This window comes from Leptonotus elevatus, chromosome 16, assembly GCF_054856555.1.
Source record: "Leptonotus elevatus isolate MCC_2025b chromosome 16, RoL_Lele_1.0, whole genome shotgun sequence".
Classification (NCBI taxonomy): Eukaryota; Metazoa; Chordata; class Actinopteri; order Syngnathiformes; family Syngnathidae; genus Leptonotus; species Leptonotus elevatus.
Genome location: NC_141254.1, coordinates 12,882,794 through 12,908,122, shown reverse-complemented (window position 1 = coordinate 12,908,122; position 25,329 = coordinate 12,882,794). Strand labels below are relative to the sequence as shown.

At 40.4% G+C, this 25,329-nt stretch overlaps 2 protein-coding genes across 3 annotated transcripts; one reads left to right on the top strand and one right to left on the bottom strand.

Annotated features, from left to right (window-relative positions):
- The first annotated feature begins 1,638 nt into the window (after window positions 1-1,638).
- On the top strand, window positions 1,639-5,882 carry eral1 (Era-like 12S mitochondrial rRNA chaperone 1). Its single transcript, XM_086057980.1, has 11 exons — window positions 1,639-1,857; window positions 2,349-2,504; window positions 2,608-2,735; window positions 3,034-3,111; window positions 3,182-3,228; window positions 3,306-3,367; window positions 3,452-3,564; window positions 3,665-3,958; window positions 5,114-5,263; window positions 5,389-5,469; window positions 5,633-5,882. Exons 1-11 carry the CDS (start codon window positions 1,752-1,754, stop codon window positions 5,753-5,755), a joined length of 1,338 nt encoding a protein of 445 aa, XP_085914106.1. The 5' UTR covers window positions 1,639-1,751; the 3' UTR covers window positions 5,756-5,882.
- Window positions 5,883-9,503: 3,621 nt separating this feature from the next.
- Window positions 9,504-25,329, bottom strand: LOC147160832 (flotillin-2a). Of its 2 annotated transcripts, none has more exons than XM_086098487.1 (11): window positions 25,136-25,329; window positions 20,966-21,047; window positions 18,383-18,473; window positions 15,006-15,129; window positions 14,572-14,690; window positions 14,352-14,465; window positions 14,154-14,273; window positions 12,805-13,019; window positions 12,492-12,675; window positions 12,087-12,236; window positions 9,504-11,855 (listed from the first exon to the last, which is right to left on the bottom strand). In XM_086098487.1, the coding sequence occupies exons 1-11, from the start codon at window positions 25,182-25,184 to the stop codon at window positions 11,814-11,816; spliced, it is 1,290 nt and encodes a 429-aa protein (XP_085954613.1). In that variant the 5' UTR covers window positions 25,185-25,329; the 3' UTR covers window positions 9,504-11,813. The 2 variants fall into 2 exon arrangements, with proteins under 2 accessions (XP_085954613.1, XP_085954612.1); XM_086098486.1 differs by lacking the exon at window positions 18,383-18,473 and adding an exon at window positions 17,775-17,865 and having other exon boundaries at window positions 25,136-25,328.

Here is a 25,329-nt window from a genome sequence, read left to right as displayed (position 1 = left end):
TATTGATTCCCTCGGCAGACAAGTTCCATCGATTGGAAGTCTTTACTTGATCTCCCCTACTGTGAAAGAGATTGTACAATCAGAGAGTGAATGTGACCTATATGGTTAGTTTGGGGGTTAAATTGCCTCTTTCAAAAAAAAAAAAAAAGGCAGCCGGAGCAAGGACAGAGCAGTGATTGCTGGGTCCAGGGACCTTGGGGGTCTGTCGCATAAGTCGATCGTGATGTTGAGCCACGTCTGATTGATAAGCAGTCAAAAGTCACATACTGGTTCATTAATCTGTTAAGAACGTGTGACAAGGGAGGAAGGGCCTCCTTGCAGCCAGCCAGCTGTGCGCCATCACGCCTCTCGATGCAATCACGGCGTGATGGATGCTCTGATGCACTGACACGTTTTTTTTTCCCCACCTCTCTTCCCCATTGACATGCCCCCGTGGCTTATGTGCTTATTATTCCGTGAACTTCGTTATTCCTCATGAGCAGTCATGTTTTATTAGTAGAGAGCACTGCCAGTTATTGCATGTCTAATCCAAGCTAGTGTTAGCACTGGAGCATAAAATCTGATACCTGACGTCACCTCTCAGGTCCGTCACATGCAGCGTGTTAATTATAGCGAATTGACTGAAATGTCGCAGCAGGGAGAGGTTTTCGTCGGAATACGTGAAGCCTCATTGGCAAGTGCTCTTCAAATGGCAATGTGGGCTACAGCTTATGATTAAATGGTCTGCGGGCAAAGCCTTTTTTAGCGAGAGTGCTCTTCCTGAAGGCCAAAGTTAATGCAGTCATAGAGAGCAGTCTGATACACGCCCACGTGAAACGGCCATGTGAGGAAAGCCCTGAGGGGGGAGCAGTCCTTGAATGAAGTGAGGGAGAGAGTGGGAGGAAGGCAGAAGGGGGAAAAGTTTACAGATCCTCAAATATCCTTTTGGTGTCTGCTACACTTTGAGTCCTGCAGTAACGTGTCAGGTAAAAGCTCCTTTTTTGTCTTGCTCGTCGGCAGTTGAAGAGCTTTTAGTGTTTGATGATGACAGATTGTGAGCTACCTGATATCCTTCATCATCCTTCCCCACCGGAGGTGTGTGCTTCACCCTGAGCGAGTCCTCTAGGACTAACAAACAGCCAGCGTGTTTGGACGATGATGAGACATCTGCTCGGCGTGCTTTGAGCAAAGCAACTGAAACATGTTAACTTCATCAATCAATACACACAAAGTATATTTTTAGGTCAAATGATTCATGTCAAATATATCTTATTTATATCTGTCAATGTTTATGACAATGTTTACAGTATGAATAGCTGATGAACAGTCCAAGGTGTAACCCACCTTACACCTAAAGTCAGTTAGGATGAGCTCTAGCTCACCTGCAATCTTAATGAGAACAAGCAAAGTAAATTGATGGACCAATATTTGTTGCTGTAGTACTAAGCCTGCTCCTCTCCCTGAGATGTTCCCCCCCCTAGAGAATGCAATATGCTTCCATGCTTCTGTATGTTACAGCCTTATCCCAACATAGAAGTAAATACATATTTATTCAAATTTGTACACATTCTGAAACCACTTTTTTTTTGCAATTTAAAGAGTACCGCTAGGAGGCAGTGTCGTTAATGCGAAGACTAGTCTGAAAGCGGAAGTGTTGCCTCGTTGGTCAAACAAACATGGCGGTGCCCTGTTGACGCGCTGTTGTAACAGCGACGTGGATTTTTAATGATACGTTTAATCATATTTAGTTAAGTGGATCCGTTGTTGATGTAATGGCTCTCACAGTGTGCAGACGTTTTTTCAGGGACTCGGCTGTCCTCTCCAGACGACTCGTCGTGTCTGCTCGACTGGAACATGCGCAATGGAGTCTCGCTTCAGGTAGCCTTCAAACGTCATTGCATATTCTTAAGATTTTTAACGCGAGTCTGTGTTTACTTAACAATTGAGCTCAAATTTAATCTAGAACACGTGGACAAAGTTGTTGGCACCTCGCTCTCTTAATGTAGGAAAAACACACAGTGGTCACAGAAATAACTAGGAATCGAACAATAGTAATAATAAATGACAATTAAGTGAAAAGGAACTAGTGAAAGTCAGACATTGAATTTTGGTTCAACAGAGCTATTTGAAAATAACGAACTCATATAACAGGCCTGAACAAAAATGATGGCTGCCCTCGAAAAGATCATGACCATATGTGCATGCTCATTTCAACCAATGACAAACAGGTAAATTCTATAAGACCATCCCCAAGCAGCTTGATTTTCCAGTAACATCATTTACACACATTGCTCTATTTATACAGTAATGCTGAATTTGCAAATACCAACTTGGCAGTGCTGTAATGGAGAGCCTCATGTTTTTTGCAGGAAATTCGGTGTGTAGCTGTGGAAGAACAAATCCGTCCTTTGTTCCAGCCTGTTCAATAACATCAGACACATTTGTGAGCAGTTTGCTGAAAGGCAACACTGCGGAGGCAGACAACACACGTGACCGCCTTCCCACCGCCGTTCCTTCATACAGCGGTGATTTGCCCAATGTATCCAAGATGAACATCATATCCTTCATGGATAGTGAGGCCATCAGCATATTTATTGACTCATGCATGTGTTTGTGTGTTCATGATAGGTGACCAAATGTCATTACTCCTGAAACATCCCGATCAACCTGAACATGCAAAAGTTTTGAAAGTGGCAATAATTGGTGCGCCGAATGCTGGGAAGTCTACTTTGTCCAACCAGCTTCTTGGCAGAAAGGTCTCTACTTTTCATTATATAACTCTTTATTTTGAAAAAGTATATTAACCTTTTGTAATTTCATGGTTTTCTCAATAAATTTGTCATAAAATATCATCTGATTTTCATCAATACAAGGCAAGTGTACTGACAAATAATAAGAATAATAAAATATAAACAAAAATAATAACATAGCCATTGCTGATTCCAAGCCAGGCTCTGGTGAAGCAAAGCAGCCTTTTTACTCCCAACGTTTCACCCCTACAGTGAAGTAGTATGTTCTACTTTTTAAATCTACTTAAATCTTGTCACCTTGAAGGTGTTTGCTGTCTCCAAGAAAGTACACACTACACGGAAACGAGCCTTGGGAGTCCTCACAGAGGATGACACGCAGATTGTAAGTCTGTTCATCTATTCCTATCAAATCCGTTGAAGCTCAGTGCTGAAACTGACACCTTCTATTTTAGATTTTACTGGACACGCCAGGCTTTATCACATCATCAAAAGTCAAAAGGTACCTTAGCTCCTTTTTTTTTTTTTTTTTGCTCACTCTGTGTTTGTGTAAATGATTACAAACGTGCACATTGACAGACACCATCTCGAGAAGTCTTTGCTTTTGGATCCTTGGAGCACGGTGGCGGAGGCCGACCTAAGTAGGGCTGTATTTTTTATTCTTCAAATATTGGAATATTGTAGCTGGATGTTCAAGTTTAATAATAGTAACCGTCTATTCACAGTGGTGGTCATGGTTGACGTGTCGGACAGATGGATGTGCAGGAGGCTGGACTTTGAAGTGCTCAAATGTCTGGCGCGCCACCCCGACGTCCCGGCGGTACTTGTCTTCAATAAGGTAATCGCTCCTAGAATCACAAACACTGGTCCATATATCCTCAAATACTCTTGGCGACACATAATGCTCTGATATATTCCCTGATATTTTGTCCCTTAAGGTCGACGAAGTAAAGATGAAGGACAAGCTGCTGGATGTCACAGCGGAGCTGACATGCGGGGTCGTGAACGGCCGCAAAATGCGAATCCGACCAGTGATCAAGCCCCCGAGGGCGGAGAAGATGCCGGAGAGGGATTCTGAGGAGCCGCAGGACCGGGACGCCGCCGATGATGGAGATGAGTCTGTGCTCTCCAAAGAGCAGCTGAAGACGCTCAGGGGCCAGAAGGGATGGCCTCGCTTCAAGGATGTCTTCATGCTATCTTCTCTGGATAGAGAGGACGTGGAGACGCTCAAGGTTTGGAAAAATGTAGACTGTTAAAAGTTGAGTGTAGCTGATGTTGTATTTCATTGTATTTGAAAGGAACAATGCACATTGATGAACAACACATTAAGTTGTAAATATGCCAGATTCTAGCAGCAGTTGCTTATTTGCATCTGTAGTTTGAGAGAGAAATCTATGTTAGAGAGGAAAAGAGGAACAAAAGGGGGGCTAAGGATGGAGTCTTGGGGAACACCGCCACTAGTTTCTTAAAGGGAAGTCAACCTTAAACATTTCTTGACAATATGTTATATGGGATCTCACTAGACTAAACACGACATTCTGATTAATATTACATTTGTCGAACATGAGTTATAAAGCAAAATCCAGCCGTTTTTATCCATCTCAGGGGGCGGCCATTTTGCCACTTGCTGTCGACATAAGATGACACCACAGTTGCTCAAGGCTCTGGCAATGACCAATCACAGCTCACCTGTTTTCTGTAGCTGAGCTGTGATTGGTTGTTGCCTGAGACCTGAGCAACTGTGATGTCATTTTCACAAGTGGCAAAATGGCCGCCTTCTGATATTGACAAAAACTGCTGGATTTTGCTGCTGAACTCATATTCTTGTAATGCAAACTTAAAGGGATATTTGACTCATTGAGCCATTTTCAGCAGTAAAAAGTTAATATTTTGTCCAGAATGAATTTGCTAACTTCATTATTTTTCTTATACAATTAATACCTTTTAAAAGCTAATTTTTCCCACTTGCTGTCAACTGAAGATGACCTCACCTGTGCTGAGGAAGTAGGTAACCACCAATCATGGCTGACCTGTTTTCTGGGTTTGGTCAGCAAACTGAGCCAAGATTGGTCGTTACCTCAGCACGAGTTATGTCATCTTCAGTGGACAGCGAGTGGAAAATGTATAAATGGTTCATGAAAAATACTGAAGTTATCACGTTAATTCTGGACAAAATATTAACTTACTGCTGAAAATGGCTCAACGTGTCAAGTATCCCTTTAACCAGAATACCATATTTAGACTGGTGGGGCTGCATAGAACATATTATTGTCTATAAATTGTTTTTTTTTTTTGTTGTTGTTGACTACCCCTTTTAAAGGCATGTTGAAAAAGTAGGTCAACATTTCCTTCACGTCTGTTCATTAGCTCTTATTTTTCCACCACAGCGCTACCTGATGGTCGCTGCCAAGCCTGGAGCCTGGCAGTACCACAGCGAGGTATTGACAGACCAAAGTCCAGAGGAATTGTGCATCAGCATGATCAGAGAGCAGCTTTTGGAGCACCTACCCCAGGAGGTGCCGTATTCAGTGACGCAGGTGAGTCATGAAGGGACGCTCAGTCATCCAAACTGCGGACTGCTGTCAAATATGCACTTATGGTATAGTCAACTTTGACCTATGCTAAGTATTTAATTTGGACATGAATCTCTTTCTGCTTACAGTCAGTCGAGTTTTGGGAAGAGGATGAGAACGGAGAGCTCAACATCATGGTGAAAATTCACACCACGAAAGAAACTCACAAGGTAGGTCACTCTTGTCTATATTCATGGGGGGGAATAATCTTTTTTTTAAATTTATTTAAGATGCCATGATGCTTACAATGGTTGGAATTGTCCCTTGCAGTATGGTAGATTATTTTCAACTTTTATTATTTTAAGTGTAAATTTTGTTTTTTTGCACGAGCAGAAGTTGGTGATCGGCACGTCAGGCCAGATGATAGCACGCATCGCCCAAGAGACGAGCGAGCAGCTCATGCGCATCTTCCTCAAACGGGTCAAGCTTATGCTCTCGGTCAAGATGGCAAAATGAGTGACGGAAACTGCAGACACGCTCATCGGCGGACTGAATGGTTGTTTGGATGCTGATATTATGACTTGTTAATATGTGTATTGTTAAATGACTTTAAGCAACAAATATTAAAATGGCTTCAAAATGAGCTGCGGTGAGCATTTGTTTTCGACAATAGTTTGATATCATGTTCACAGCAGGCGGGGTTTTGGCGAGCTGATGGTTTATCAGTGGCTGTCAGGAGGTTTCACTCCTGACGCCGCCTACTAATGCTAACAAACACGAGGAAAACCGTTTCAGTTAACGGGAATGGGTTAAAAATGAGCACAGTTGCAGTTTATTCAGTGTTTTAAGTGAAAAAAATATATATATATACACGGCATGGTAGCGTTTTTATTTTCACTTTCTTAACTCGAGTTATGACTACACACGCGTGAGGGTCTGCTAGCATTGGGCTAGCCGCTAGCATCACGTTTACAGTGGCCGGTTTGAATGACGTATGCACGCTTCTCTTGTCAAGCACAGATCTATATGGTAACTGGATTAAGCATGATGGCGTTAATGAGCGCAGGATTTCCCTCTATATGTAAAGCCGCGGCGATCACCAGAACATTTTTTGGGGGGGATTAGAAAACATGCATTGTCAAGCCTACACCGGAACGCTGACAGTACGTTGAGAAGTACCGGAGCTTCGTAGCGGTGCCCACTTAAAACATTTAGTTTATTCTAAAATGTGAGTTGAAATTCAGTTACATTTAAATATTCTCTTTATTTATAAAAGGGTAATAATCATTTTTGTGTTGTTAAATTGAATAACGTCCTTGCACAATTCACGAATCTAATACAAAACAATAAAATTAATAATAATTAAACGCTTCATGATGACAGAAAACACATGGCAATCAAGCTCCAAAACTTTATTTGATTTAGTTAAAAAACACCAAAAAATCACGCCAGTATCTTTTCCAGGTCCAGCTGATATAATGAGCGAGAGCCGTAGAACCCTTACCATTGCTAAAACTCAGTAATGGTAACGGTTTGACGGCCCTCCTCCGTGTCTCTCTGAGGTTGTCCAGCGTGCATCCCAGCGCAGGAGGGAATGACCCCCTGGATAGTACATCATCTATACTGTAGTGTCTTTTCATTAAACTTACAGTATAAGATGATATCCTGTCCGGGGCACAAGGTTCTTTTGAGACTAACAAATGTTTGTCAAATATTTCACAAAGTCTTGGTGTGTCCCATACTCACTCGTTTGCGCAGGCAGCATCTTCATGCTTGTATCTGTGGCCCCCCCTGCATGATTCCTCCCTATTAGAAGGCTGCCAAAAGCTCATTAGCATACCGTGTTCACATGAGGGTTGGACTTCTTTTTTTTTTTGGGTCTAATCTCGTCCCGACCTGCTTGCCAAGTCTGTCCACACCCTGTCCATGTACAGTTCAGGGTGTCCCCAAAAAATGCACATCATCTGTCATCTCGAACTTTTTTGTTGTCCAATTATTAAAAATGAACCAATCAGTAATGTATCGTTTGAAAAACAAGTAAATAAATAAAAAAAGACTTATGTAATGATACAATAAAAACGCGTTGTACATGAGACTTAATTAAAATTGTACTTAAATACATTTTCAAAACCCTAGGAGTTCTTAATACAAAAAATGTACTGTAATTGAATTTTTTATTTTATTTAACTGTACACTAATCTGATCAGCCAAATATTTTGTACTTTATGCAAAATTGGTGATCAGCTGCTCAATCGATGAATGACGTCACATTAAATTTTTATCAGTGTTTTTTTTTTTTTTGTATTTTGTGGGTTTGAATTTCCCCCCGTGCATTTCAATTTGCATCCGTGTTTTTCACTATTCGTAGACGAGCCAGTCTCTACCCTCTGCAAATGTTTGCTCAACTGTAGAATAAACATAAATAAAATATAAATATACCCGGTATATAAATGTAACCAATATAAATAAAAGTTATTTAAATAGATACATTGCTCCATCTCCTGAGCGAATCAGTGATCGGTTTATCTTTATTATTATTATTATTTTCAAACTTGCCGAGCGATGATTTGCCCCCAAAAAATACTGATCGCATACAGCCTAAAAAACACATCATCATAACATAAAATGCCTTTTCATTGCTTGTCATTTTCACTTTGAATAAGAACTGCCATCATACTTGGTAATTTTTTTACACATGTAGTTCGAACACAAGCTAATATGTATGTGATTAGACTCCAAAATGTCCGTTTTGGGGGAATACCCTCTGTTTTCCGTTCAACACTAGAGTTGCCTCGAAAGAGTATTTTGTCGCAAACTATTCAAAAATACAGTTTTATGCTTTAATAAAGTTCAATTTCTAACACACGATCGCAATCTGACACCCCCACGGATTAATGCCTGATACTTTAGGAGATAAAAATGTAATACTACGATATGTCAGATAATGATGTCTTATCTGACTTTTTATACTTAATGGATTTACCCCCTGAAATTCGAGGATTTAGATTTGTACTGGATATGTCACGCATCATATTCTCATTCATACGATAGACAGCTCAAAAGTTAAATGATAAACTTTGTCGGTGACTTTTTGTAAAAATGAAGAAATGTGAGTACATACATTAAATCATATTTCCCTTATGTTTCATTGACCTTAGCCGGGACGTGGTTCCTCCCTGACTGTTTCCATGGTAACAAACGCACTAGGTAGGGTGTGACACCCGCTTTAGTGGATCTGCAGGCCCTGATAAAGAAAGATGTCAGCCTATCAGGGTGGTTTGGTCTTTGGCTAACTTATCTGCTCAGAAAGGCTTGCCGCCCCCCGCCACCATCACATTTCCACAACCGTTAATTTGATCTATTAGTGGAACTTATTGGAGCATTTTTAAAGTCTATGTAGACGTAGAGACACATTTTTGTTAAGTTTACGAAAGTAAAATGAAGTTAAACTATCCAACCATCAGTTGCATAATTTATCCTGAGCAGTGTTAAATATCATGGCAGTTGCGAAGTTACAAAACTGTTTCTGGAGAAATTGTATGTGAATGCTGAATGAAAAAATATGGAAATGTAGACTGATGTTCGAATGATTTAGAATGACAATGAATGATATTGAATGGTATAGATGTTATAGAATGATAATGGTGAATGATGTGGACTGATTTTGAAAGATGTGTAATGTTGTGGAATGACATCTAATGATATTTGTGAAAAATGTGGAATGACATGGAATGATATGGAATTGATGTGGAATGATTTTTAATGACATGGAAGAATATAGCATCGTATTAGTGGAAAATGTGAAATTTATTGGTGAAAATTATGGAAAGTTGGGTATGTGGGAATTTTCGGCATGTTGAAAATTATTAAAGGTGAATTAAATAAGATGAACAGTGAGACATTTGATGTTGAATGTGCCATTGAGAATAAATGGGAATTGTTTTTTTGGGGGAAAAAATGCAATTATGGGAAAACTGTCATTGTTTTGGTAATAATATATAATAACCCCTGTGGTGCAATTTTTTGGCATATGTTCTTTTGGTGACAAACACATTTTGAAATTATGGCCAAATGTTCCAACTGGGTTTCTTCAGACAAATAAAACCAATTATGTCTTTAACTATATAATGTAATTCTTTGTGTTTAGTTTTACTATAAATTCCAAGTGGTGTATCATTTGCAACATAATACCAAAATACTCATTCTGTTGTGACTTTTTGTCTTTTAAAAGATTTCCTCACACGCACACAAGAAGGATTCAGTGTTGTGGTATGTATATATTTTAATAGAGGATGGCGCACAACACAGAGTAACATGAACACGTGCTTCAAATGCCATGCTGCATCATTTTGACAAAAGTTTAGCGTTAGAAGCTTAACTAGAAACCTAAGTAATAATAGAGACTCTTTTTCTTCTATGACAAACAAATGAAATATGTTTTTAAGGCGTAGGTCTAAGATTTGGTCTTCATCCGCATGGTCTTCAAAATTCTACTTGGAGTAGTAACAGCTGCAATATTTTTTTATGCACCGAATAAAAATAATGTAATACAAACAAGTGCTGATATGAATAAAATTGTTAAAAAAAAGAAGCAACAATTAAGTCTAAATCCTGCAGCTACATATTCTTCTGTTCCCATGTATGTTGTTACCACCGAATGTTATGAAACATGAAGCTGAAGAAGTACAAAAGTAAATCAGACAGTTATGCACGTACAAGTTTCACATCGACAGGTTACGATGAGTAATGTATAGCGTAGAATACGGAAACGGACAGCGGCTCATCACAAGCTCTACACGTGTGTATGATTGAAATCGTCACAGCACAGTCATGACCTCTTTTTTGACAAAGGCACTGTATACAAAACATGTTACAAACAATATACTCCACTTCTAAGCTAGCAGCCGGCTCGATAAATGATCTGCGCTTAAGGTCGGTTGGAGAACAACAGGGGTGGCAAATCCAGGTCCAGAAAGTAAAAACCCTGCCACAGTTTGGCTTTAGCCCCAGGTGCTAGCGAGCTAGCTCCCTAAGCAGGTAACCGAACACCCGGGGAGCTAGCTAGGGAGCTCACTAGCTAGCACCTGGGGCTAAAGCCAAACTGTGGCAGGGGTTTTTACTTTCTGGACCTGGGTTTGCCACCTCTGGGGAACAAAAGGACCACTCATTTCCAGCACCTCTTTCGCCACATACAGTGAAACTGTTTGCTGTAAAGTTAGATTTGAACACATAACATCAGGGAGTTTATCACCATTTCAGTGGCATGCACAAAAAGTAAATTCCATTTCATTTTCATTGAAAATGACACTACCAACAAAAATGAAGCCTTTCTGACTTAAGATAACAGTTGAAACAAGCAAAGATGGCAAATCCAGGTCCAGAAAGTAAAAACCCTGCTGCCGTTCGGCTTTAGCCCCCTCGTGCTACCTAGCTAGCTCCCTAGCAGGTAAACAAGCACCCTAGCAAGGGAGCTAGCTAGCTAGCACCTGAGGCTAAAGCCAACCTGTGTTGCAGGGTTTTTACTTTGTGGACCTGGATTTGCCACCTCCGGCTACAAGAGAATGAATTAGTGAGTCGGAGATGACACATGCAGCACTTCTTAATTAGTTAGTTAGTAAAAAGTTTGTTTCCATGGCAACAAACCAAGCACTATTTTTTTATTAGTTACAAAACAGAACACAGCAGTACTGTATAAACATTCCTGTGATAGTTTAAAAAAAATGTATTTTCTCACATTGATTTTTACACAAAATTATATTGAAATTTTTTTGGGGGTTGGGGGGTAAAATTTTGAGTAGCAAGAATGGCCCTGAGCGTCCACCACATGCTATGCGACGTACGACACGAGTGATGGGAGAGCCTGGCGTGCGTCCAGGGCTCATTTAAGGCTACCCTTCTCTCAACATGGCTTGGCGATTGATAAAGAACATTTTTGTGTTAGTAAAAAGGCAGACGTGACAGAGGTGGGGGGATGTGGATGACACCGTCCGAAAAGGTTTTGGGCACTTGAGTGATGATTGGACAGTCACAAACACATCAGGACCACAAGAGGACAGGCGAGGTGATGGCGAGCTAATAGTGGTTCTACTTTTACAATCCTTGTACAGTAATATTCTGCAAATGCCAGCCAGATTTCAGTCACAGCGGGTGAAGGGTGAGCGTAACAGCGGGTGATCAAATTCTCTCAGAGGTAGAGGAATGGAGGGGGGAAATAAAAGGCTGCCAATTGTAATCAGCTCAGATTCGCTATTAGATGAATTTTGGGCTCTTTCCAGCGCAATCTGACATTTCTACCCTTTGCGCATCTCCGCTTTTGTTTGGCTTGCGGAATCAAACCGGACTGCAGCATAAAATCCTGGCTGACCAGTAAGGAAACAAAACAAAGAAAGGTTACACCATTTTTTTTTTTTTGGGGTGGAAAGTAAAACCATCATCAAAAAATCTCAAATCTGGTTTGGTGTTTCTGGCAGTTTTGCATAAGTGGGTCAAGAGGCTAGAGAAAGTGTTGTCATGCTTGAGGCAGATACTGTTTATGTCCGGGGGGGGGGGGGGGGGGGGGGGGGGTTGCGATTCATCAGATGGCTGTCTGGCCGCTCATCTTCTGCAGCAGTGGGATCTGGGGACACACCACATCTGCACTTAAGCCCACAGACAACATGTGAACATGTGACCTTCGCTCACTGAGATACAATATGACAAAAAATGGTACAGTATATAAGGAATTGCAGTGCCCCCTGTTGGACAACAAGGCAATTTTCATGTACCGGAAAGCGGATTTGTAAATAGGAACAAAGGTTAACATCTGGTTAAAATAAAGCGGACGAGTGAAAAGAGCGGCTAAACTTACCTTGGTCACGTCCACCCCAGTGAGGGCGTTGATAGACACTGGGAGTTCAGCGAGCAGACGGTTGACCTCTCCTGTCACGCGGTTGCCATCGCCCGTCAGGATGACGATCTCATTGGTCCTGGACAAGGGCGCCGCCACCTTGCCGGCGAGCTAATACAACACAAGAAACACCTCTTAGCATTTCATATTATTGCCATTTAATTTCTTCAGAAATAATGTGAGAACTAGACAGTTGTTTAAAATTAATGGCTGCCAACCATTTGATAAGAAAAAAATAGTTTAAAAGTTAAGTATTCTAATTGGTGAATGCTGTTGTAGCTTTTCGACTATGCCAAATGAAAATGTCTGACTAATGAGAATGACGTGACGATGTTGAGGAATGATGTGAAGTCTAATCCAACTGACCTTGGGCAGGGCTTCCAGGACCAAAGCTGTCTTAGCGGCCTCGCCGTACTGCATATAGGCTTCAGCCTTCAGCCTCATTTTCTCAGCCTCCGCTTTGCCCACAGCTTCGATGGAGCTGGCCTCCGCTTCACCGATGAAACGAATCTTGTCGGCCTGGGCCTGGGCTATCAGCACCGTCTTTATCCTGGTGGAGGGCAATGACAGCTTTCAAGCGTGCCGCCTTTTGGGTCAGCCGAGGTCTGACAGGTGTTTACGTGACATTTCCGTGACATCAACAAAAGGTTCAGTAAACACGATAGCCACGCCCACTCACTTCTGGCCCTCAGCCAGCTGCTGCATCTTGTAAGCTTCGGCCTCAGCGGGTCGCTTCACAGTGGCGATGAGCTCCTTGTCAGTGCGATCGATCTCCTTCTCCTCAATGGTGATCTGCTTCTTCCTCTGGACAACTTCCACCTCGATCTCCTCCAGGCGGATCTTCTGCTGCTCTTTGGCTGCTTGCAGCTCATAAGCCAGCTGAGCTTCAGCTTTCTGGGAAGACAGGATGGATTCAAAAGTAACTCACCCTTTAAATTGGCCAATCAAGAGAATATACGGTGTTCCTCGCACTTTATCGTTTATCTACCACAAACAAACAATTTTAATAGATTTGTAGGTTTTTTTTGTGGTAATACAAATATTGTAGTGTACAGTATTGAAAATATAAAAAATATTAATTAAAATGCAGGAAAAGGTTAATATTAGGAGTGCCAGGCGATTCATTTTTTAAATCATAATTAATTGCATGACTTCAATAGTTAACTCACGATTAATCAAAAATTGTATGTCTGTTATAAACGTACAATAAAATGCAGAATAAGTTTTCATACTCTTGTTAACATAAAAGTGAAACAAATGTTAAATAGAAATATGGCTGCATCTTTTTGTCATAGTCATTTCAAAATAAATCATAAAATTGAGTTAAAATTAAAAAGCTGCACTGTACTGCAGAAAACGAGTGTGATATTGATTTGTGTTGAGGTAAAAAATCTGCCACTAGATGGCATAATATGTCATGGAGCTTGCGCTTTCGCCCTGGTGCCCATTGGCTGCGCGTTCCCGTCGATGGGTGCGAGTGTGTCTGTCTCAGTTCTCCCAAGCATTTCAGAGCGCGGAGACGCCCTGCGTGCTCGCGCCCATCGGTGGGAGCGTGCAGTTGGGGGGGCGCAGGGGTGGGGGTGCGAGTGTTGGGATGCGGCCTGTGTAGGCACTGCATTTCTAAGACGGTGGTAATAGCTCAGTGCATTTTCTTTTCATATTACAACTTCAGACCCAAAGATTGTTGCAATGGACATGACATATTTTCGTGTCTAAACCAATAAAACGCATCATTTGGATGATGTCAACACTTTTGGTTCATGATTGGATCTTAACTAAGCACAATCGCAAGTTGATTTGCATGATGTTCTTGTTAAAAATGTTGCATATAAGCTTGGTAAGTTTACAACACGTTACAGCTATACTATCCTGGTGTCCACTAGAACAACTACAAACTTGAGGGGGGAGCCAACCCCCTGTTTTTCATCAAAAACACATTTTGGAGGGTTTATCAGTGTTTTTTGAAGAATTAATAAAAAAATTAAAAAAAGGAGTTCACTGCATTCAGCCCAATCTCCGCAATAATACCTTGGTGTTGACTTCCTGATTAAAGGCCGCTCTCTGCATTTCCAGCTCTCGTTTAGAATCTGCCATTTTCGTGTCTGCCAGGAACTTAACATCCATCATTTCTTTCTTACATTCAGCTTCCTGTTTAAACAAGATAGAGATGAGAGTTGAAATTAGCTCTTGGAGGATGGTACATTTGTAACAGGAAGTTCCTCTTACCCTGATGCCAGCGTCTCTCTCTGCCTCTGCCACGCCAATGTCAGCATCCCTCTGCACTGCGGCTGTCTGGGTTTTGCCCAGTGAGCTTAGGTACTCCACTTTGTCGTAAACATCCTGACCAAAAATAAATAAGAGCAGTTTGGTCATACATGTATTGATATTTATTTACACATTTATCAGCCGTTGGAAATATCAATAAGAAATATTTCCGGTCTCACACCTTGATGGTGAAACTGAGGATCTCAATTCCCATGCGGCCGACGTCAGGTGATGCCACCTCTCGCACCAGAGAGGCAAACTTGTCTCGGTCTTGGTAAATCTGCTCCACAGTTAATGTACCTGTGACATGAATGCAGATTTCCTGTTCAAAGTCTTGCTTTAACTGTCACGAACACACCGATTAAATTATTATTATTATTTTTTTTTTATGCCGACAACTAACCGGTTTTACACTTCTCGTTACAGAATCTACTATTGACAGTGTTATATCAAGCGTAGCAGGTTCCACATTGCATTCGGGTAAAACTGCTTAACACAACGACTAAGACCTTGTAGGAAGCAACTCTTTGACCTTATATCAGCCCAGCAACCCCCCAAAAAAACATTTTTAGATGGGTTAAAAAGTGAGGATTTCCCCTTTGAGCAGATACGCACCGAGGATGGCACGCAGGTGACCTTCAAGGGTCTGTAGGATGACACTCTTGATCTCAATGACCGACTTCCCGAGGAACTGCTCGCAGGCGTAACCCAGCAGTTCATTTTCTGTCATCACCTTGACCTGACGTCAGTGTGGACAAACATTGTCAGCTGAGCATACACAGACCAACTACTGAACATGCAAACTTGGTAACAATGTGATAACTTCTTAAAAAATTTAATTTCTATCCTAAATCATCAAAACTGGTATCAAGAAACATGCTACAAGAACAGCAGCTGCTGGCTTTAACAATGCCATACAAGACTAATTCATTGATGATTCAGGTCATGTCCACGTGTACATAGATATTTGCAAAAACACATTTTTTTTTTTATCACCCATACAAACGTAGTTTTTGTCCAAGAAATCATCTCATGTAGCCACATACACGTGGACATGCCTTTAGTCACCCTGGCTCAATAGAAACATTACATGAGTTGAATCATATTTGTTACATGTGGAAGATTATTACTGTATGGTTTCTTGTACATATTTTTTGTCATGCTCATTACCCATGCACACAAAAATAAAGGAGGGGGTAGGGACATCATTGACAGTAGCTCATTTATATGGTGAAGAAATGAAAGGGGAAAAAAAGTTAGGGACGATGCTGTACTCCACTGGGGCTGTCAAAAAAGAGAGAAGTGAGCTGGGTCCTTAGGCAAGTGGTCACACACCATTTGGTTGGGTAACATGCACTCATACCAGGATTGAAGGACACGCAATGTAAAAGGGGTGGTAATTGTCATTCCACATAACTGAAAATGGGTGCAAGATAGACAACCACACGGCAGGCCAGATCAAAAGAGTCAGCAGGGGGTGCTGTGCTGAGGCTCAGCCTAAAATAAACTAGTATGGAAAAAGTGAGTGTGGTTACCAACTGCAGACTTTTGACCTCCCCCAAACCCCTAGTGCCCTTCCCTTTGAACAGAACAGCAACACTAGAAAGGGAAGTGGCATACAAAATATCTGAACTTCTCCTGAAATCTAAAAATCTCATTTATTTTTTCAATTGACTGATGTCAGACAAAATATAAGTTTCAGTAAGCAGGCAAATTGCCCAGCTATGACGAGGAAGCCCGACGCAATAACCTGTATTAATAACAGCCATTCTGTGGTTGTCTTAAGCATTAAGTGGATGGGCAATTCCCTCAAGACAAGTTCATAATTCAAGGTCATGTCACTCCCGTTGCCATGAGCCGCTACTTCGGCTTTGTATCCACTTGGAGCAACAGTGCAGGGGCAGAGTGAAATTGTGTGCTAAACGAAGTGTGAGAGAGTGAGGGGTCGTTCCAGACAGTGGGCTCATTGTCAGCAAGCATGCAGGAAAATAGACAGCGAGAAACGCTCGGTGGTTCAAACTATGGGACTGATAATGAGGCATCTCCCTTCAAACACACAGAAGGCATGCACACAACATTTCAGCCAAATCAAGAACTGAAATACAGAAGCCGTGGTAAGTCAACCCAAAAATGGTCTTTACAATATGGTCTGTGTAGCTCCACGAGTCTAAACATGGTATTCTGATTAATATTGTGTTTGTAGTTAATTAATTTTGCAGCAAAATCAACCTGCTTTTATCCATCTCAGGGGAGCGGCCATTTTGTCAACTGAAAATGACATCACAGTTGCTCGGGCAACAACCAATCACAGCTCAGCTACAGAAAACAGGTGAGCAGTGATTGGTCATTACCTGAGCCCTGAACAACTGTGATGTCATTTTCAGTCGACAGCAAGTGGCAAAATGGCCGCCTCCTGAGATGGATAAAAAAAAGAGAGGTATATTTAGCTAATTAATTCATATTCCAGAGAGACAATATTAATCAGAATGCCATGTCAAGACTAGTGGGAGCCCATACAACATATTGTAAAGAGGGTTATTACATTTTGGGTCCAGATGGATTTATTTTAATGCTTTTTGGAGTGTAGAGAAAATTCTTAGCAACAAGTCTGATTAAAATAACCAACAAGTGTAACTTTCTTTTTACACTGTAAAATTTCAAAATTATTTTCTGCAACACAATAGGTCCCCAAATGTTAAATGGTCCAAGTATAGGTATGTTGATAAAATACTTTCTTTAAGATATCCTTGAAAGTTATAAAAATATGAAGAGGATATATAACCAAAAAGAATCAAAGACCAATGAACATGGAGTGAGATGAACATGCAGGTAAGGCACTAACATCCTTTTGCTCACATTAGGACTGATTCAGACAGACAATAATGCAGCATCCGTTGAAACAAAGGACTCACATTCATTATGTTTTAATTTGTATTTTAATACTATTATGGGTGCCAATGCATTGCACAGCAGCATATTAGGTTGAAATTAAAAACATACTTTATATAAAGGGAGTAATCACGGCTGCTCTGCTGTCACTAATCTAAAGAATTGGCACATTGGTGAGCGTCTTTTACTTAATAACCTCGGACACAGTGCTAATGTCGGTCTGAGTTTAAGCTTGCCCACATCCATGTCATTCAATGTCTTCTGTACATTATGATGAGAACAAAACATGCAGACCCAACAACTTGGGAGGCCAGCCCAAAAAAAAAGAAAAAAGTATTGTATCGTAACCCGAGCCCTCTGTATGAAACCACCTCTGACGTGATTATGGGGTGATGCCAGACCAAAGGAAGTTGCTGGGATGCGGGGGAGGACAGGGTGAGGGTGTGGGGTAAGTCTGAACTGGCATTCCCAAAAAGAAACAGTGTGGTGATTTACCTGAGCCACCCCTGTGACAGTAATAGCTACACCCTCCGCTGTCTCTACATCATCACACTTGGGCTGCAGGGTCATAATCTCAAGCGTTATCCTGTGAAGAATGTGGAAAAATATATATATAAAATAAAAACAGGCATGTTCGGAGGGGAAGCAAATGAAGGGAGGGGCCAGAACACAAGGAAAAAAAATCAGGACAAAGTGAAACCATTCACCCAAGGACTCCAGAGCACTAACAATAGACTATGCGATGCTCCCCGAAACCAACTGTTACATTGGGGTGTTTATTGAAATCGTTTAGAAATGCAGCTCTACTCAAATCACTCGGATTGTGTCCCTCAGTTTCCAAAGCATTCCTATAGAATTCAGTGCCATATCTGTCTCAAAATGCAGCTTCACGGCAAAGTTAGTGACTTCTGATTGTCCCCGTTTGACGACAGAAGAGAGACGACACGTGGAGGAAAAACGTACACACTTGCTCACACACGCAAACAGGTTTTTATCTAATTAGCTGAGCCAGTTTTGCAGCATCTTCTTTTGGTCTTGAGCACCAGCCACTGCTGTTGTTTTTTTGTTTTTTTTGTCGGGGTGGTCTCTTTAAAATACATTACCTGGGCCACCCCAGTCACTTCCAGGGGAACACCCTCCGAGGTTTCGATATTCTCACAGCGACAGAGGATGGTCATAACCTCCAGAGACATTCTACGCAGGCAGGACGGCAGGCCGCAGTAGCAGAGGCAAAACAGTAAGTTGGACAACAGCGGTTAGGAAGGTCAGTCACCAAGGTTAAGAGAAAGAGGTCAAAAGTCAGAACCTGAAGCCCCGCTGCTCCTGCTTCAGCCACAGATTGCGGTTAATTTGGTCAGTGCTGTATTGATTAGTAAAACAAGATGCCATGCAGCTCAAATAAACATTCAATTGTCTGTGAGTAAATAATTAAATTAGGAGTGTCAGCGATAAAAAAAATTTTTTAATCGTAATTAATTGCATCACTTCAATAGTTAACTCACGATTAATTTCAAATTTAATGTTCTAAATGTACAATAAAATATTTTTTTCTAAATCCTCATACTCGTTAACATAAAAGTGGAAAACATTTTCAACTAATAGAAATATGGCTGCATATTTTAGTCATTGATACAGTCATTTCATAATAATTCATAAAATTTAGTTAAAATTACTGTACTGTAAAAAAACGAGTGTGATATTGATTTGCGTTGGTCATTTTTCTGCCACGAGAAGGCATAATTGCATTTGTAAGACATTGGTGAAAGCACAGTGCATTTTTCTTTTCATATTAAATTATATCTAAACTTAAACATCAAGTAACTTGTGAAATTCTGCACATTTTTTAATTTGTAAAATACAACTTGACCCCATTCTCCACAAATATATGCATTATTATTACATTTATTACTGCCAAATTTTGACGTGGATGTGTCTGCTGCGTTGCGACTGGAATTCCCCCACTAGAGGCTTTCCAAGTAAGGGGCGGTCATTAATCGCACGTTTTTTTTAAAATTCTAGCGTTAAAGCAACTTTAAATTAACTCAATATTAACACACTAATTTTGACACCCCGAGTTTAAATAAAGAGGGACAAATATAAAGATCCCTTAGATGAAAGCGTATACACTGAGTTCCAAATTGTTAATCATAGTGGGCTGTTTTTGTTCATACTACAGGGTTTCCTCTTGTGTTTTATAAGCCTGGCGGCTACCCAGGCTTTTCTTGCAGTTGAATACCAACCCAGTTAAAAATTGAACGTCAATAGCCGTCAATGGCAGTGAATGAGTTGCTACAGTTATACACTGAATGTTGTGCTTTCTTGTATGAAAAATATTTTACTTCAGAAAAACAAAGTGTATCTGTAAATATTTAACATAAAGCCTCTAGTTTAATCGTAAAAAAAAATAAAATAAATAATCATGTTTGTCTGTATTGACCAAAATAACCTTTTTTTTAAATGAAGAGGGACGTCAGCATCCATGTTTGTACTCAAAAGCACACCGCAGAAAGATTTGACTCACTAATAAATAGCACCATCACCCCCTCCTCCTCTCCCAGGAGGAGCTGGATCAATGAGTCATGGGCCCAGACATTAACATGATTGCTGCATCAGAAGCGGGAAGAGAGTGTGCCCTCCTCCCTTGCCAAGCACCAGGCTTTTAGTTCAAGTGCTCGTGACTCTGGAGATGAGCGAGAGATTTCCTTCTGCTGTCATCCTCCAAGAAAAAAAAAAAACCACAACATGACCATATTGCTTGGTTCATCCATGGTTTGACTTCACTTTTCTGTTGCGGTTTAGCCATTATTGTTTCCAAGCAACACTGAAGCGCGGCTCTTAATTGGAAATGGGTAACCTGAAGCGGACACGGCCGAGCTGAGGCGCACACGGGCAAGCAGCTTCTCAGAGGCAAGCAAACATTAGATCATCAATACATTCAAACCAGGTGCACCGCAACACAATCAAATGCATGTGAGCACAAGTTAGTGCAAGTAAGTTAACATAACACACACAAACTATGATGAAGCAAGTAATTCACTCAATGCAGTTCAATAGAAACTTTAAGAGGAGAAAGAGAGATTTTAAAATACTAAGCTCAGCTGCAAGGTCTGTAAAAGGTTAACTTAATGGTTAAACTAGGAGTCACTGTTGTTGTTTTTTTACCAGTTAAACTGCTTCACCTGGTCCATAACATAAAGTTATTATTAGAATATTCCAGAGTAATCACTGAAGCAGTTTTCTGGAGCTTAAATCCACCTGACTGTGGCGAGCAGCCGGCAATGTTTAAACATTTGAATAAGCACGCTGTATGATTATAAAAGACCACAATAGAATATGAATGTCAGCTGGGAATACACAAGCAAATAATGAGCAGATGGAGGAGTAACGTATTACGTGCACAAAAGGCCATCCGGTTGATTTCAGATGCTAATCAATCAGAAAGTAATGCAACACAAGAGCCATGAGCCATTGCCAAGAAGGCAATAAGACAGGTGGCAGGCAACACGTTTTAAAGAAATGCCTGCACCGTCCATTTGATTTTGCTGTCCTTGCTTTAGGCGTTTGCCTAAAACCTGGCAAATGATCAGTTCTCCACCAAAACTAAATATCAATATAAATGGGCTACCACTGGTTTTTAGTAAGTGTTTCAACTGGCACTGTTGGGATAATGTGCAAATCGCTCTTACCTCTGGATGTCCGAGATGAGCCACCAAGCCCAAGACCAGCCTCCCACAACATACGTTTTCTGGTCTGAGCCACAGCAGCCACCTTGGGAACAACACAAACGACATGAATGTCACATCACCATCATCAGACAGGAAAATAATAAATGTAGTGTGAGCACATTTGTAGGTTTTTGTAGAGTGTATGTAAATACTAATGAGTCACTTAACTCATTTTTATAGAAGCAATCCCCTTCGCTCCCGGCCGTTTTACTGGATTTTGACTGATTTTGCAAGGCCCACAGAATATTGTGTTCTATTACTATAAAAACATGGAACCTACCAAAAGAAAGATTAGAGTCTCTTCTTTCATCGGGAAAAAAAGTATATTTCTGTTTCCGTTTTGCAGCAATTCACATTAGAATATAGATATGTTTCATCATTATTCACAAATCTATTTAGAAATGTGAGTAAATTAGCTTTTTTTCCAACATGGCTCTGGTTGATCTCTTTTGCTATGCTGCTACCTGCTGGCTGTTTGTGTAATAACTACCACTTCTTTAACCGTTCTTTGCAGTTGAGAGGCTCCATCAAAGCCTTCTGTATGCTCTAGCATTTAAAAAAAAACATTTAAAAAAACATAAATACGTCTTTGGGACATTTAAAACATTTAAAATAGATCGTATTTATAAGTTTTTGGGAGCAAATGAGTTAACAACACTCAATGCTGCATCCAGTTTAATTTAAACTTTGTAGCATATATAAAATAAATATTTGTTGTTGTGTATAGTATTCTCTTTTACTTTGAAAAAAAAACACACACACACAATCCGTATAATTCCTGAAAGAATGGCAGCTCAGGAAAAGGACATTAAGTCAGAAACATTACACGTGACAGACGACATGTCCTAATTCGAGGAACACTGTAGTGTAAAAACCAAAGTAACAGACTGCAGTTTGCTATAGCAACACATCACACAGGCCTGAGTCTGGTTGATCTCCAGTGTGAGTGTTTAGGGCAGCATTCCCAGCTGTCATATAACTGACAAAAAGAAATGGGGGAGGAGCTGGATTATATTTACTGATACATACACACGTGTATGCCTATATTTATTTACACTAGGGGTGCTCCCATCAGAATTTTCTGGCCGAATAAAATAGAAACGTCAACCAACATTGCTATGGTAGTGTCTAAGACATACAGTGGATCCTACCAAGTTGAATAACATAAGGCTCATTAAATTTGGATGAAGTTAAACTAAATCATTTGTGAAAAAATGTGCCTTCATTGTTATATTCATTTCTAAAAACACCACAAGGCCTTTTGAGCCAATATCACAAGATTAACAAATGTAAGCATTTTACTTTTATTTAAATTTTAGAAGGTTGATGGTATAAGAAAAAGAATGTCATGAGAGAAACAAAATGTGACCCGGCGCAGCAAAATGAGTCACAGTGACTCACATTTCATAAATGACATGTTGGCACAATCGAAGAGAATGAACTTAGCTTTCCAATTATATAGCAAAAATTGTGCTTGTAACTCCAAACAATATTATTATCACAGAAGATACAAATAGTTAGATACGACACGCCCCCTTTGAGCTGCACTACGTTCGGGAAATTCTTCTCCTTCAGGTATTCATAGCAGAAAGATGGTGGCAAAACATGTGAACCTCTTGTAAGGCGCGGCACGTTCTATGTAGTACAATTAGCAATTACTCGACAAAATGTACATTGATGCGATTTTACATACTGCATTATTCAAATTAATAGTTGAGTTTTTAAAAATGATAGATGGCACTAAATACGACACACTGTCTCTTTAAAATAGGGACGCGCCAATATAAAAATTCCTGTTAAAACACTTAAAGAAATTACAACACTGGACCTTTAAAACTTAAAAAATAATAATTCCTCGACTGGATAATTTTGTGCACATTGACATTTTTTAACCAATATGTCTGTGTCATGTATCATTACAATTAAGACATCTATCCAATGTGGCTTCATGGGAAAATGGCCGTGTATAAGCTGGACCGTAAACAACGCAGGACTTCGAATTAAATACTGTAGTTAGACCACTGCTTCGGTCATTCCTTGATTATTGTATTTTAATTACAGTACAATCTTAAATTGGCTCTTTCTACACCTCACTACGACACCTCACTAACCACCTGTTTCTAGAGTTTGTAGCAATTAGGCTGCTATTTTCTCAAATGCAACTGGCCAAATGAAGAAAAGAAAAAAAAAGCGATCCCTTTGGGGTTGTAGCACACTAATTTCATCTCACTTTTGGATTTGTGCATAGAGTCAAACTGTTTGTGGGGTTTGATAAGAAGGAACACCGAGCGACGAGGTGGAAGTCCACGTTAACCTTACGCGCAAGCTAGCTGCCGAGCTTGTTACAAAAGGTAGACTGTTATGTGTTTGCATTACATTAGAAGTTGAGCTGATTTACAATTGTGGCTGTTAAAAGAATGAGATGAGTGATTGGCGTCAAGTTGAGATTGTTTAAAGCGCGTTTTGTTAATTGAATGTACGACTTTTAGATTGGTTACTATCTAGTTTACATTTGTACGGTAATAATGATATAATGTCATTTCATATATTGCTTGTAAACTTAACAAAAGGTGTTATGATGGGAGACAGTTTGGACTTTGGAACCAGCCATCCATTATCTGAACCGCTTAGCCTCACGAGGGTCGCGGGCGTGCTGGAGCCAATCCCAGCTGTCTTCTGCAACTATTTAAAATGAAAATTTGTCATGGAACAGAATGTTTTAACACTGAATGATCCGTTGTATTGACTTCTTTAAACCTACTAGTTGTTCACTAGCTCCTACAGAAAACAAGAAGCAGTTGTGATTTTGGAGCGGCTGGAACCAGTAGAGAAGTATCTCTTGCACAAATAGTACCATGAAAGTTTTCGGGCATATGATGTTATTCCTGTGGTATTTGTATAAACGGATGTGGGTGACACATGCTTTGCGGTTAAAATAAGCTGCCTGTCTGAATGGCAATTAGACTGAGAATCTTTAGAGATAAACTGAGCTGCACACACTACTCTCACTAGCATTGGCATAACTGACATTCCTGACTGCATTCTATAAAAGTGGGGGCGGGGAGGTTTGAGTCAATCCCAAAGTTTCTTTCTGTGCCTTATTAAATGCGGTCGTGAAAGGAGACTGGTTGTGCTCGGTTACTTGCAGAAGTGTACAGAGGCATGCAGCTAAATCCCAAGTTAAATCATGTCAAATGAGCACAGACAATTTAGAACAAGGGATTCTCAGTTGTGATTTACGTTTCCATACTGATTTACAGGGGAGTTTTCCATTGTTTATTGTTTTAAACTGTTTTTTTTTAATCATTTGGTCTTTCGGATGAAATAAAAGTTCTTTATAAAAAAAAAACCGAATTCATTTTTTTTTCTCCAGAAGATATTCCACATTATGTACTTTACCTTCATGGGTGCCAATAATAGTGAGAAGGACTGTACATGTTTTTATTTGTAGGAGGACCTGGTGAAACTTAATGAAACGTATTTACTTTTGCCCCAGCGTGATTTTAACGACATTTTCTTGTTTAAAGGAGATGCATGTTTTGGCGTCATTTGTTTATTCTGCTCAACTGCGTAAATCTCCGTTGGTCTGCCTGCCGTTTTGTGTCGTGCATAGCTAACTGCACTGATACCAGGATGACTTTATGGGCCTCTCCCCTGTAATCTAATTTATTCATCTGTATTTTCTCTGCAGGGAGCAACCGCCATGTCCTGCTCGGAGCGTAAGAGGGACAGGAAATTGTCCAATTTCGGCTATGAATAATGTCGTCCAAACGCCAGTAGCATAAAACACATGCCCCATTTTATATTTGATAAGAACATTTAAAGGAAATGTTTGCGTGAAATGAAAGCTCAAACACTGAAAATGTTACGTAATCGGTAGTAGCGGGAATGGCGATTTTTATTTTTTACGTAAGCTAGTCAAACGAAGCTACAAAAAAATCGTACGCACGTGCGTTGCGTGTATTCGTAACATGTATTTTGACCTTTGTAAAGAAATATTCATCGAGTGAAGATATGGAAAAACGCCCCCCATGGCCCGCCTCTTAAATCCCTTCATCGAGCTCAAACTAGGCAAAGGCCGCGGAGCTTAAAAAAAAACAGCCAAGCCAAACGCGAGTTTTTTGTCGTTACCTGAAACCACAAGAGCCTCGTTCGGTCCAACGGTGTGACAGTTTCCCATTTTATGACGAATAAAAAATAAACACACTCGACAAAGAAGATGTTAAAACGTATGTTTTCCCCTGTTCCCCCACTAACCCTCGCAATTATTTCATCACAACATCAATGCCACAGCCCAGTCACACCCTCACCCGTATCGATTTTCC